Source organism: Aspergillus niger (genome assembly GCF_000002855.4).
Source record: "Aspergillus niger supercontig An17".
NCBI lineage: Eukaryota > Fungi > Ascomycota > Eurotiomycetes > Eurotiales > Aspergillaceae > Aspergillus > Aspergillus niger.
This window is the reverse complement of record NT_166532.1, coordinates 195,451-209,662: the sequence shown is the minus strand read 5'-3', so window position 1 is coordinate 209,662 and position 14,212 is coordinate 195,451. Positions and strand designations below refer to the sequence as shown.

Sequence of the window (14,212 nt, the reverse complement as noted above, 5' to 3'; positions counted from 1 at the left end):
TGTTTGTGTTGTTGGATTTCTGTTTGGGGCGCGGGCGGGTGGAGGGTGGAGGGTGGTGATGGTGATGGGGGTAGTCGGGTGGGGAGGAGGGCGGGATGGTGGCTGGTTCTTCGTCATCGTGGTTCTCGTTTTGGTAGCGGGATTTGGGAGGTTTGAGGGATTCGCCGAGGTAGGCGAGCTGGTCTTCGTCGGTGATGCCCATGGCTTTCATGGCTCGTTTGAGGTCGAGGTCGCCGGCGGTGGTGGTGTATCGGGATGGGTAGGAGCGGCGTTCTTTTGCACGCGGGCTGGGACTTGGTGGCTCGTCGATGTCCGCGGTGTTGTCGTCTTCGGGGTCTTTCTGGGGACTGTTCTGCCCGAAATCGAAGACATGCACACCGGTGTAGTTCTTGCGAGGGCTCTCGCTATGGCGCGCGCGAACCTGGGTGTGTGGGAGGCTCTCTATCGCGGTAAGCTTGATCTTGAGTTGGTCGATCTGCTCCTGCATGCGGTGGCGTTCCTCATTGAAGGATTCTTTTAAACTCTCCTCGTGATCGCGATGCTGCTGAGAGGCGTTCTTCAACCGTTCGCGGTACTCTTGGATGCGCGTTTCCAGTTTAGCCTCGCGCTGCTTCAGTTTGGCTTCCTTCTCTTTGCGGCGTCCTTCGTATTTGCTCATCTCCTGCTTCACACGGGCTAGGGTCTGCTTGAGAGACGCGTTCTCCTTCTGCAACTCGCAGGCTTTCTGTTCAGAGCTGCGCGCGAGATCTTGCAGTTTGGTGAAGTCGGACTGCTGAAGCTTCATATCGTCGATCTTGGCTTTCGCTTCGTCCAGAGCCTGCTGGGTTTTGCGGAGCTCTTCTGTAGTCTTCTCTGAAGAACTTTCGGATTCAGATTGCTCAGCGATATCGTCGACTTCATTCCCCACGACGCCGTGTCGTTCCAGCAGTTTGCGTAGTGAGTTGACCCGGTGTTTGTACTGCAGAGCCAACGCGGTCTGCTTGGTGAGGTCCTGCACCAATTTCTCTTTATCGGCATTAGCGCTTTCCCCAACCATGGTCGATGCTAGATGGGTAACATGGCGCTCCATCTCAGACACCTTGATCTCCTCCTCCCTCAACTTATCGGCGAGTCGCGACGCTTCTTCATCCTTCTTCTTGGCGTATGTTTTCGCGGCCGAGCGGTACTGGATGAGCTTCTTGATTTCCCACGTGGTTTTTGTCCGGTAATTATCAAATTCGGCTTTCCAGTATTTCCCCGACTGCGACCGTGGCTCATCCAAGTTGATGGTATCGTCGTTGTCATCTTCCGTTGGCGATGGTCTGGACCCCTCCGATGAGGGGTTGGGCTCGAGGTCCTGTGACGAAAAGAGCCCCGTGCCCTTGGACTTCTCTCGCGAATCCATCAAGGCTTGCGTCAGTTTACTGCGAGGTTTGAACTTTCCGTCCGACGAGGTGGCCGACCACTGGCTGGAGAAGTTGTTGGAAGAGGAGGTGGGGGTTTTGTTAGGTTTCGTGAACGGGTCTTCCCGCTTGCGCTCGTTATCGACGACACCGTCGCCGAACGACACGGTTTTGCGACGGTTGGATGCGGTTCCGGGTGTTACGAGGATACTTTTTGTAGGCGATGCCATCGCGTTCATTGCCAGATCCAAGTCGGCTTTGGAAGCCTTGAAAGCATCCCCTGTGTTTCCACTGGATGGTTTCAACGTGATGTGATCATTCAGGAGCTGATTGGTCGAGGGATTCTTCGTCTTCACAGCAGTAGTAGCAGTAGTAGTACGGTGGGTGGACTCGTCGTCATCGGCGCCTGGGGTACCAAACAAGGCGCTCTTGAAAGCGCGGATCGCAAACACGGGAGCGGGCGTCTCGGGTGGCTCTCCAGCCCTTGAGTTGTCTATGGGGATAAACGAGTTAGAAAAACAAGTCAGCGCGCGATGAGCGCGGGTGGGAAACAAGGCCAGAAAAATTGGAAGGCCATTATTGGGCCGTATCTGGAGGGAGGTGGAGGGAAGGGCGCGCGCACGCAGCAGCAGCAGCAGTAGGGCGGGCAGCAAGCCATACTACTCGTAGCGACCAGCAGAAAGTACAGAGGGAAATACACGCACCTGCGACCTGGTCTTCCTGCCCAGTGATCCACCCCAGCATCGCGTCTGCAGGGGACAAGGTATCCGGCGATTCACCAGCAATCAAATTATGGGACTGGACGAGACACGCATGGCACCAGCAAGACCATTGGGGGGCCAGAGGATTGACGTGGAACGCTGTGCTTTGTTTACGGCGATGATGCGCCAAGTCACGAGCTGCCCGCCCCAAAGGCGGTGGGCGGAAAAACGACGGGGCGGCGCTTCGATTGGGCGTTCATATACTCGCTGTCGGGTTACCGCTCTTTTCCTCTCTTCCCGTCTTTTGACTGCTAGACTAACTCTCGCCGTTTCCTCCCCCTCCCTCTTCCTCCGGTCTAATTACCTTTCTCTCTCTCTCCACATATACTTTCCCACCTTTCTTCCCTTTTGATTCCTCTGCTTTAGATATGTTCTCTACTGAGCTATAGAGGGCTGCAGCTTCGGCTGCATCTTTGTCACTAATTTCCGTGGCAAAGGCCAATCTCGATCACGGTGCATCCACTATCTTCACCGCCCGACCAGCGCCCCGCTATGCCTCACAAACAGAAGAAGAATTTCAGCAATGCCCCCAAGCACGGCTCTCCCCGAGCGGAGAAAAAGCAGCAGCTCCGGCCAGACTCGCCGTCTTTCTCGCCGCCGGTAGTTGCCCCCACCAATTACCAGGAGATCCACCAGAATGAAGTCGAAGCATTGCGCTCCATCTACGGTGATGACTTTGAGGAAGTGCAGCACAGGCGTTCTGCCTGGCAGGTATGTGATTGTCGCATTGATATCGCTCTAAGGCATTGCTGACCAAGAAGCTCTATAGCAATCGTCCGAGGTCTCGTTCAAGCTTCATTTACGAGCATCGTCCAATCCCGACGTTCATCTGGAATTGCTCGTCGAGCTGCCCACCACCTATCCCAAGACCTACCCCAACCTATCCCTGGAAAACTTAGACGATCTCCGGAAAGGTGCTCGATCGAGAATTCAAGACATTATACAGAATAAGCCGAAGACGCTCCTCGGCTCGGAAATGATCTATGAGCTGGCCGTGTCGATACAAGATGTCTTGGAAGATGTGGCTGAGGCTCAAGCTCAAGACAAGGATCTTCCGAGCTTAGAGGAGGAGCGAATGGAACAGGAAGCCGCCGCAAACCAGCGAGCGGAGCTGGAGCGACAAGAGGAGATCCGGAAACAGGAGGCAGCCACAGCTGAAGAAGAGCGTGCCCTACAGCAGCTCTTGGAGGACAAAGTCCGAGAGCGGGCCAAGGCACGGCTGTCCCGGCGTAAAAGTCGCACCCCTGGACTGGATGCGAATGGGGACGCTGATGCTGTGGAGAACATTCCGGGTGCAATCACCTTCGACCCTCCGTTAGCTATGACGGATTCCGACCAGGCCACCCTGGTCTTCCGCGCAGTGTACGGCAAATCGCTTCTCCAGATCGGACCGGGAAAGGAGACGTATACCGTGAGACCGGTCGTCTCCGACAACCGGTCCCATGCGCCTCTACTGGTTCTGAGAGAGATTTCACTGGATGAGAAGGGAGTCGAGCCCCTTCTGTTCCGAGAGAAGATGCGCTCGAGTGAGGACAGGCTGGAAGGCCTGAAGAAACTACGGCATCCGAACCTTGTGGATTTTGTTGGGTTCAAGATAACTCGACCCTTGAGCATGCAGGATGCTCAGGACAGCATCTGGACTGTCTATGCGCTCCAGGAGTATTCGAACAAGGGAACACTGGCCGAGTTTCTGGATATTGTGGGAACCGTCCCAGTGGAAGTGCTCCGCAGCTGGACGATCCAGCTGCTGGAAGCCTTGGAGTTTTACCACCGCAGTGGATTTGTTCATGGCAATATTCATTGTGGTCGCATCCTATTGTTCAGAACTCGTACTGGTGGGACCATTGTGAAACTGCGAGCTGGCATTGAAGAAGCCCTTCCTGATTCACCTGCCAGCAAACGGTTGCTCACAACGTCAAAATCACCATTCTGGATGCCCCCGGAATTAACACACGGGACCGCACCGCTGACCATGAAGACAGACGTCTGGGACCTGGGTATCGTCTTCCTTCAGATGGGATTCGGAATGGATGTGCTGCAGCGTTATACGTCAGCAAATGCGCTGATGGGCACGCTAGGCCTAACGACTGCTTTGCAGGATCTCCTGCATGAATTCTTTAGGCCCGATCCGAAGAAGCGGCCGACTGCTTTCCAACTGCAGCCTTCAGAATTCTTCCGAGTGGACACTCCCTTGATTTCCCGCACAAGTGCCTCAAACTCAATCTCCCTGCCGAGGCGTCCACGGCTCGACTCCTTGAACGGCTTGCCTGCCTTCTCGCGGTACAACCAGGACTTTGATGAAGCTGGGCGATTAGGGAAAGGAGGTTTTGGTCAGGTGGTTAAGGCAAGGAATAAGCTCGATGGCCGCTTTTACGCTGTCAAGAAGATTACTCAGAAGTCTACCGCGGCCCTGAAAGACACACTGTCGGAGATTATGCTCTTGTCCCGGCTAAATCATCCTTACGTAGTACGTTATTATACTGCGTGGATCGAGGAGGATTATGATTATGTAGACGAGGAAGCCATTTCTTCCACGGAGAGTGACGTCTTTGCTAGTCGGGACACGCATGCCTATGATTATAGTACCGGCGGGCTTGACTTTATCAGCTCGAGCGGTTATCCTAAGATTGAATTTGGCTCCGACAGTGAGGAGGACAACGATGGAACTTTGTCCAATGGAGATAAGGGCGATACGCCCTCGACGTTTGAGACGGAGAGCGCCACAGGCAAGGAGCTTAGTCGGGTGCGGTCAGGCTCCCAGGGCAGGCCCGTGCTTACTACGCTCTTTATCCAGATGGAGTATTGCGAAAAACACGTGAGTATCGTGATATTGTGCCTAAAAAGTACGCAGCTGATGCTGACTTACATAGACACTTCGTGATCTGATAAGAAATGGTCTGTACGATGATGTTGATCGGTCTTGGCGCCTGTTCCGGCAGATCCTGGATGGACTGAGCCATATCCACGGTCATGGTATTATCCATAGGGATCTCAAGCCAGACAATATCTTTATTGATGTGGCGAACAACCCCCGTATTGGAGACTTTGGTCTTGCCACGAGTGGTCAGTTTACGACAGCCGTGCGCTCTTCCACCACCGCAGATTTTGAAGGCAACTTTACTCGCAGCCTGGGCACGACCTACTATGTCGCTCCCGAGATGAAGTCGGGCTTCACGGGCAACTACAATGAGAAAGTTGATGTAAGTGCAACCCACTCAAGCAAGCGAGAGAAGGTCTAACGGGACATAGATGTATTCTCTGGGTGTGATCTTTTTTGAAATGTGCCATGCCTTATCCACAGGCATGGAGCGAGACCAAACACTGCGGGCTATCCGCGAACCAAACCATACCCTGCCGTCTACCTTCCAGTCTTCAGAGAAGGTAGTCCAGGGTAGGATCATTAATTCGTTATTGAGCCATAACCCGAGCGAGCGGCCCACAGCCTCGGATCTTCTCCGTAGCGGAAAGATTCCTCTGCAGGTCGAAGAAGAAACCTTTAGGCGCGCGATCATGCATCTACTCTCTGATCCGAACTCGCCCGACTACAAAAAGATCTTATCCGGTATATTTTCTCAATCACCAAAGAAGTTCGAAGACATCGCCTGGGATATGGACTCTCGCGGTACACCAGGTGCCACCGAGCTGTTAATTCAGGGCCTCGTTAAAGAGAAGCTAACGTCGATCTTCCGCCGCCATGGGGCTGTTGAAACTCAGAGGCAGATGCTGTTCCCCAGATCTCAACACTACAATAACGGCGCTGTGAGATTGCTTGACTCCTCTGGCAACTTGCTTCAACTGCCGTTTGATCTTACCCTGCCCAATGCGCGTGCTATTCCACGACAAGATCCTTCCTTGGAAAAGACATACGCTTTTGGAACGGTCTACAGGGAACTGCCCCATGGTGGCGAGCCCAGAACTCATAAGGAGGTAGACTTCGATATTGTATCACACAACACTTTGGATCTGGCTTTGAAAGAAGCCGAGGTAATCAAAGTGCTGGATGAGATTATCGAAGAATTCCCGCCCCTAAGATCTTCCCCTATGTGCTTTGTTATCAATCATTCGGACCTGCTTCAGACCATTATGGAGTTTTGCCGGATCACACCTTCTCAGATCCCTCGTGTTAAGGAGGTTGTCAGCAAGCTGAACGTGGGAAAATGGACGATGCAGAAGATTCGAAGTGAGCTTCGCTCCCCTGCGATCGGTGTTGCCTCGACCTCGCTGGATGACCTGGCACGGTTCGACTTCAGAGACTCTCCAAAGCAGGTTCAGAAACGACTGCGGGCTATTATGCAGGGTACGATATTTGCTGAGCGATTGGCACCTATCTTTGCTCGAATTAATCTGCTCGTGGCTTATCTGCAGAACTTTGATGTCAAGCGGAAGGTTTACATGAACCCTCTCGGCAGTCTGAACGATAAGTTCTTTCGAGGCAGTATTCTCTTCCAGTGTGTCTTTGACAGTAAGCGGCGCGATGTTTTCGCGGCTGGCGGACGGTATGACTCGCTGGTCCAAGAGTTCCGACCCAAAGTCTTGGCTAGTCGTTCTCAGACTCATGCTGTGGGGTTCAACCTGAGCTGGGATCGCCTCAGCTCGGCTATGTTGGAGTACCTCGGAACTCCTGCTAAGACTCCAGCGAAGAGTTTTGATATGGAGGCTGGAGCTTTCTGGAAGACACGTAGGGTAAGTCGAATGCCCACCATTTAGTAACCGAGAGATGCTAACAGCTGGCAGTGCGATGTGCTTGTTGCAAGTTTCGATCCCACAGTGTTGCGTACCATGGGCATCAAAATCGTCCAGGATCTGTGGCTTAATGACGTCAGTGCAGAGTTGGCTGTGGATGCCTCCTCGCTGGAAGAACTCCTGAACAAGTACAGAGATGACAGCCATGGCTGGATTGTTATTGCAAAGCAAGACAGTCAGGAGAGGGGTTTCAAGGTCAAGAGTCTCTCCCCAAGGGAAGAGTTCGATATCCGGGGCTCCGAACTTGTTCCTTGGCTGCGGAACGAGATACGTGCGCGCTACCAGCGAGAGGGCGCGGACCCCTTACGGCAGTCTCGTCTGCCCAGCCAAGCAGACCCGGGGCCTTCATTCAACGAGCGATTCAGCGATGTCCGCATTCTTGTACCGCAGCACCGAAGCAAGAAGTCCAACCGCAGGAATATTGTCGAGACAGGTATGTTCAATTTGTCCCTTTGATATCACAGGATCCCTCTAACTCTTTCCAGCACTATTCCGATCCCGCGAGGTGGTTGAGGATGCCCTGAACGGGCCCGTTGCTGCTATCGATACTCGCGATGAGTTGCTAGAGGCCATCAGGAATACCCGTCTCTCTGATCCTGAAAGTTGGCGCACAGTCATCCAAAACGCGCCCTTGACAGAACGGAAATACCTCACGCAGGTCCACGAACTATTACTAGACCTTGCCAACGAGAGTCGTGTAGATGGGATGGAGAGTTTCAGCAATGCTTTTATATACAACTACCGCACAGGGTCATGCATATACTACGACCTTGGAAGCGCAGCCGACAGATGAAATGATGTGTGATGTTACGTGTTATGTGTCTCTTATTGTATCTGCCGTTGATTGAATCTCCTCTTTTCGAATATACCCACAATTATGCCATGCAAACAAGCGTTGAAATTAGCCGTTCCATAGAAGCCAAACGATGAAATGAAATCCAGTCAAGCCAAGCACATTTTTCAGGTATCTCTGCTATAGTACACGTAAGAATGCATGCAATGAATATCAACCAAATTACTCGCTATCATCGTCACTCCCGTACGCCACCAGAGGTCCAGCAGCTTTAGGCGCCTGCTGCGTCGTGACAGCACCGCCAGCCAGGCCCTTCAACGCCGCAACAGCAGAGCTGGAGAAGATCCCTCCGGCCTGTTCCTCCTGCGGAGCAGCAGCAGCAGTCTCAGAGGCACCCTCAATCATCAGCGGCTGCTCTGGAGCCTCCAATTGCGCAATCGCATTCGCATCCTCCAACTCCTTCGCACGCGAGAACCACACCTCATCCGGCGGCTCATACCCCTGCAACCCATAACTCCCCTCAATCTTCTTCCTCTTCTTGGCCTCAGGATCCCTGCCTTCCAACTCAGCCACAAACTCCGCCGGCAACGCCCTCCTAACCGCCTCAGCAGCCTGCTCTTCCAGCCGTCTCGCCTCCCTCTTCTGCGCCAACGGATTCGGATCGACCGTAGCCCACCTCACATTCAGAATCTCATTATGATCCAAACTCTGATGCGCCATCGCCTCCTTCGCAAACTGCGCATTCGCCTCATTTGTATACGTCACGAACGCAACACCCCGGGACGTAAGCACCCGAATCCGATCAATCTGTCCCCATTCCTGGAAATTCCTCGCCACCACCTCCTCAATCGAGTCCGTCACATGAATCCGTCCCACATACAACGTGCGATTCTGTCTCATGAATGATCCTACACCACCCATATCATCCCGATAGTCACTGAACTTGTCCCGTCCAAAGCAATCCACGTTCGGGTTGAATATGTCGTGCAGTGTTGGTAAACGGTGCAGGTATTCGCACTCTGCGCCGCGCGGGCATATCCCGCGCGCGAAGAACAGGCAGAAGTATGACCCGGGCACTTTATCGGCCCGTGTGTAGCCGCTGTCGCGCGCGATGTTGCATCGTGAGGGTGCTGCCGTCTTGCTTAGGTAGGAGTTTTCGCGGTCACCGCCGCTCCATTTGTTGTACCAGATGTTGAAGATTGTGCCGACTTGGGGTGGGGGCTCGGATTTGATTGTCGCTGGGTCGACTTGTGGGCGTGCTGGGCGGCGCTTGCGTCGGATTATCTTTTTGGTCTTCTTTTGCGGTTCGACGGCGCCGTCGGCGGTGGTTGTTAGGGCGGTGGTTTCTTCTGTTGTTTCGTTTTCTTGTTGCTGGGTTTGTTGTTGGTCTTCGACGACCTCCTCCGTAGGAGGGGTTACTGTTTCAGTTGGGGGTGTTGCTTCAGCCATGGCTACTGTGATGGTGGAGGGATTGGGGATGATGTGAGGTGAAGTTGATGGAAAGGATGGGGATGTTGATGTTTGATGTCGGGAAGTTCGAAGATTCCGCCGGAGGTGGCAATTACGTAAGCGGGGTGGTTGCTTGGCGCGGCGGATGATTTTGAGGACGGTTTTCCCAATCCAGAGCTGCTCGTGTTCTTGCGCTGCAATCAAATCGATTTGCGGGGGATTATCTCGCTTGTTTAATAGATACTTGAGAGACTTCGCTTGCGGCGAAATCTAGCTTCGGTTGTCTGGTTGTGTCGTTTGTTGTATCTGGGAAATCGAGTCCGCGGGGCTCATAACCGGCAAGATGGTGAACATTACGGAAAAGATTAAGGAGTATGTTGCCCATATTGCAGGTCTGCGGCTACTGTCTGGGGGTATGTCTTGCTTACGCTTGGGTCTCGCTTTATAGGATTGAAGATGAGATGCGCAGGACGCAGAGTAAGTATTCCGATCGCATATCAAGGTCTCGATAGCCCCGCCATGCTAACCTGTGCACAGAGAACAAGGCCACAGGTGCGATTTGATGTCTCCGTTGATGCCATCTTAGGTCCATATTAACGTACTCTTGACTATAGAGTACCATCTTGGTCTACTGAAGGGGTAAGTCGAGCTCATGCCCCTCATCTTCAAGTCTACCCCGCCATGTGGAACCAGCACTAACTGCTACGCAGAAAACTTGCCCGTCTACGAGCCCAGCTCCTGGAGCCAACAGGCGGCTCCGGTGGTGGCGGTGCCGGTTTCGATGTGAGCAAGAGTGGTGATGCGCGTGTAGCTCTCGTCGGTTTCCCCTCCGTCGGTAAATCTACCTTCCTGAGCAAGATCACCAAGACGAAGAGTGAGACGGCCGCGTATGCGTTCACTACGCTCACTGCCATTCCTGGTGTGCTCGAGTATGGTGGTGCGGAGATCCAGATTCTTGATCTTCCCGGTATCATTGAGGGTGCGTCTGAGGGTAAGGGACGTGGAAGACAGGTCATTTCGGCCGCTAAGGTTTGTTCGATCCCTGCATCTGAGGTATTGTCTAAAACTCTGGGGCTAATTTGGCCTAGACGAGTGATCTCATTCTGATGGTGTTGGATGCTACGAAACGAGCGGAGCAACGAGCGCTACTGGAGGCGGAATTGGATGCTGTAGGCATCAGGTTGAACAAGGAGCCTCCGTGAGTATTTCAAGCGTTGTTGACTTTAGGTATCGGGCTAATGGGTGTAGGAACATCTACCTTAAGCAGAAGAAGGCCGGCGGTATGAAGATCACCTTCCAGACGCCGCCTAAGTACCTTGATGAGAAGATAATCTACAATGTTCTCCGCGATTACAAGATGCTTAACTGCGAAGTGTTGGTTCGTGATGAATATGGTACGAATCATGTTTTAACCGTCCGCTTGAGTCTCATCGCTGACATCAATCTAGCCACGATTGACGACTTCATTGACGTGATCATGAAGGATCACCGTAAATACATCAGATGGTAATTTTTTACCCGTCTATCAGCATTCATCACTTATCTAATATGATTACAGTCTCTACGTCTACAACAAGATTGACGGTGTCAGTCTGGACTTCCTCGACCAACTAGCCCGCGAACCGTACACAGCCGTCATGAGTTGTGAACTGGATCTGGGTGTGGAAGACGTCGTGGATCGCATCTGGAAGGAACTCCGTCTGATCCGGGTCTACACGAAACGGTTCGTTCAGCCAACGACCAGCCACCTATTTTTACGAGTGAGACATTGCTAACGATGCTACAGGAAAGGCGAGGAACCCGATTTCTCCGAGGCGTTGATCTGCCGCAGCAACTCAACCATCGAGGATGTGTGCGATAACATCCACCGCACGTTGAAGGAGACATTCAAGTATGCGATGGTATGGGGAGCGAGTGCACGCCATATCCCACAGCGGGTGGGCTTGGGACATGTGGTGTCGGATGAGGACGTGGTGTCGATTGTTGCTAAATGAAGCGGAATATAGTTCATGCATCTACACTTTAGTCGAACCAACGGCGCCTTCTCTGAACTGAACATTTCCGGCCGGAGTAGATACTAGACTTGGTGTACTTTCTGCAGATCTCATTTTGTCGTATGAACCCACCGGCGGAAATCCCTCGGACTTGGATCTTGGAAGTGATGGAGAACAAGTCACGTCAGGCTCTTCATCATTCTTCAGTGTTCAGGATCCACCTGGCAGGGAATAGAAAAGATTAGTTTAAGGGTACACGCGTCAGGGTATTGAGTTCCGACCCTGCCAAAGCTTAGCCTGAGGATTTGACTTCCTTATTGGGGTGGAAACATCCGCTTTTCTCGGACTTATCGTCTCTCCACCGGATAAAGCAACTTCCTCTTCTTCATCCCTCGGTCTCTGTCTGCAGTCCTCTTTGCTCTCATTTTTATAATTATTTTTCCTCCCTTCCACCACGCCAATTACTTCGCCCTCTTTGCCTTGCATCAGACATGACCACATCCATCACGGCTTTATCCAGCATCTTCGTGGTAAGCAAAACACTACCGACCAACGTCCTCACCCATCCCGTTAATTCCGAGCTAACCGGTCCACAGATGACACGAATGGTGCCTGACGATCTATGGCCCGGGGCAGTTGCTAAGCACTTCACTCTCGAACCCAGGGGACGCGTACATCTTCCCCGTTGACCAATGGCCTGTCGTGACTTTCTATCGTATTCCGAAATTCCGATGTCCGGGGTGGGTCGATGATGCTTGTCCTCCTTAATCTAGATACAACAGTTGCATGGCTTTGCCAGATACCCATGGCGATGATAGCAGGACTACACACTAGGCAACGGCCATTCTCAAATTCTTGAATGATATAAAATCACTCTACTGCCAGCTAGGATCTGCCCAGTAGTTCACGCCGGCAAGCACATTCTTTCTCGCATTGAAAGTCACTCATTTCAGTCACTCTCTCGCAATGCGCTCCAAGATGAGCCTTCTGGCCGGCACGGCCGCACTTTCTTTTGCCCAGGCGACCAGCCTGGCGGATGTCTGCACATCCTCCTATGCTCGTTCCGTGGCCCCCAGCAGCCCCCTCATGGGCGTCACCGTGGACACCACTTCCATCACAGCCAACCCGGTCTACAACTACAGCTCCGCCTCCACGGCCTTCTGGCCTGCCTCCACCTTCGACTTCTGCAACGTCACTCTGGCCTACACCCACGACGGGCTCGATGACCAGGTCCTGCTGCAGTTCTGGCTCCCTGCCCCAGCCGACTTCAAGAACCGCTGGCTCTCCACCGGTGGTTTCGGCTATGCCATCAACGGCGACAGCGCTGACCTGCCCGGCGGTGTCATGTATGCTGCTGCCTCCGGCCAGACTGACGGTGGTTTCGGTAGCTTCTCCACCGAATTCGACGCCGTCTTCCTGAAGGCCAACGGCACCATTGACCGCCAGGCCCTCTACATGTTCGGCTACCAAGCCCACTACGAACTCAGCGCTGTCGGCAAGGCCTTCACCAAGAACTTCTTCAACCTCGGCTCCTCCAAGCTCTACTCCTACTACCAGGGCTGCTCCGAAGGTGGCCGCGAGGGCTGGTCCCAAGTCCAGCGCTTCGGCGAGGAATGGGATGGCGCTGTCATCGGCGCCCCTGCCATCCGCTACGGCCAGCAGCAGCCCAACCACCTCTACCCGGGTCTCGTCGAATACACCATGGGCTACTACCCCCCGCCCTGCGAACTCGAGAAGATCAACAACCTGACCATCGCCGCCTGCGACGCCCTCGACGGCAAAAAGGACGGCGTCGTCGCCCGCACCGACCTCTGCAAGCTGCACTTCAACGTTAACTCCACCATCGGCGCCCCCTACTACTGTCCCGCCGAAACCACTACCACCGTGCTCAAGAAGCGCCTCTCCACCAGCAACACCACCCCAGCTCAAAACGGCACCGTCACCAAAGAAGGCGCCGCCGTCGCCGCCAAGATCCTCGACGGCCTGAAGACCCTCGACGGCAAACGCGCTTACATCTGGTACCAACCCAGCGCGACCTTCGACGACGCCGAAACGGAATACAACTCCGACACCGACTCCTGGGAACTCGACATCACCTCCCTGGGCGGCGAATGGGTCGCCAAGTTCCTCGAACTCCGCGATGTCGATAACCTCTCCACCCTCGACAACGTCACCTACGATGTCATGACGAACTGGATGTCCCTGGGCTGGCAACGCTACGAAGACGTCCTCCAAACCACCTGGCCCGACCTGACCCCGTTCCACTCCAACGGCGGCAAGATCATCCACGTCCACGGCGAATCCGACCCCAGTATCCCCACCGGCTCGTCCGTGCACTACCACGAATCCGTCCGCAAGACGATGTACAGTTCCCTCTCCTTTAACGAGTCCTCCGACGCCCTGAACGACTGGAATCGTCTGTACCTCGTCCCTGGCGCGGCGCACTGCTCGTACAGCACGGACCAGCCGAATGGCGGCTGGCCGCAGAGCACCCTGCCGACGTTGTTTGATTGGGTAGAGAACGGCCAGAAGCCCGATAGGTTGAATGCAACGGTCCAGGAGGGTGAGAACTACGGTCAGGTTCAGCAATTGTGTGCTTGGCCGCTCAGACCTTACTATGTGAACAATGGGACGGAGTTGACCTGTGTCTTTGATGAGGAGTCGTACCAGACTTGGGTGTATGATTTTGATGCTTACGAGCTGCCGCTGTATTAGGGGATGATCTGGCAGTCAGCTGGATTTCATAGTGTGTATGTACTACGTGTGTATAAGTGAAAGATCTCTATATTCATTGTATAGTGTATTTATAGGGTTATGAGTAGGAGTCAAATACTGAACTCATGTGATTTAATGGGGATATAGACGTGTTATGCTAGGCAAAGGTGATTGGGGCCCGTATCAGCAAATGAATAATGCCTCAACTCTTACGCACGTGTAACGAAATGAGCAGCGCAGGTATGGGCTGCGAGTTCTGAGTGGTACACGGGACAAACCAAGTTATCGGCTACATGACTATTGTCTACTTTGATGTTGAAGAGGGAGATTGAAGTAGTATGTGAAGTAAAATATATTCCTAAACCGAAATGTACC

The 14,212-nt window shown here is 53.4% G+C and overlaps 5 protein-coding genes across 5 annotated transcripts; 3 read left to right on the top strand and 2 right to left on the bottom strand.

Annotated features, from left to right (window-relative positions):
• Position 1: 1 nt before the first annotated feature.
• Positions 2–2,126, bottom strand: An17g00870 (uncharacterized protein; the record flags this gene model as incomplete). The annotated part of the gene is made up of 2 exons (XM_001398279.3): positions 2–1,875; positions 2,087–2,126. Coding segments are annotated over 2 exons (1,914 nt in total), but the record flags the coding sequence as incomplete, so codon positions are not given.
• A 509-nt stretch (positions 2,127–2,635) lies between these two features.
• Positions 2,636–7,679, top strand: An17g00860 (uncharacterized protein; the record flags this gene model as incomplete). Its single annotated transcript, XM_001398278.3, has 6 exons — positions 2,636–2,854; positions 2,913–4,958; positions 5,014–5,343; positions 5,393–6,826; positions 6,878–7,319; positions 7,372–7,679. 6 exons carry the CDS (start codon positions 2,636–2,638, stop codon positions 7,677–7,679), a joined length of 4,779 nt encoding a protein of 1,592 aa, XP_001398315.1.
• Positions 7,680–7,901: 222 nt separating this feature from the next.
• Positions 7,902–9,128, bottom strand: An17g00850 (uncharacterized protein; the record flags this gene model as incomplete). Its single annotated transcript, XM_001398277.1, has 1 exon — positions 7,902–9,128. One exon carries the CDS (start codon positions 9,126–9,128, stop codon positions 7,902–7,904), a length of 1,227 nt encoding a protein of 408 aa, XP_001398314.1.
• A 343-nt stretch (positions 9,129–9,471) lies between these two features.
• On the top strand, positions 9,472–11,122 carry An17g00840 (uncharacterized protein; the record flags this gene model as incomplete). Its single annotated transcript, XM_001398276.1, has 10 exons — positions 9,472–9,500; positions 9,577–9,605; positions 9,666–9,680; positions 9,743–9,767; positions 9,839–10,157; positions 10,217–10,326; positions 10,377–10,522; positions 10,577–10,634; positions 10,687–10,851; positions 10,915–11,122. 10 exons carry the CDS (start codon positions 9,472–9,474, stop codon positions 11,120–11,122), a joined length of 1,104 nt encoding a protein of 367 aa, XP_001398313.1.
• A 966-nt stretch (positions 11,123–12,088) lies between these two features.
• Positions 12,089–13,837, top strand: An17g00830 (uncharacterized protein; the record flags this gene model as incomplete). The annotated part of the gene is made up of 1 exon (XM_001398275.1): positions 12,089–13,837. The coding sequence occupies one exon, from the start codon at positions 12,089–12,091 to the stop codon at positions 13,835–13,837; it is 1,749 nt and encodes a 582-aa protein (XP_001398312.1).
• Positions 13,838–14,212: the final 375 nt, after the last annotated feature.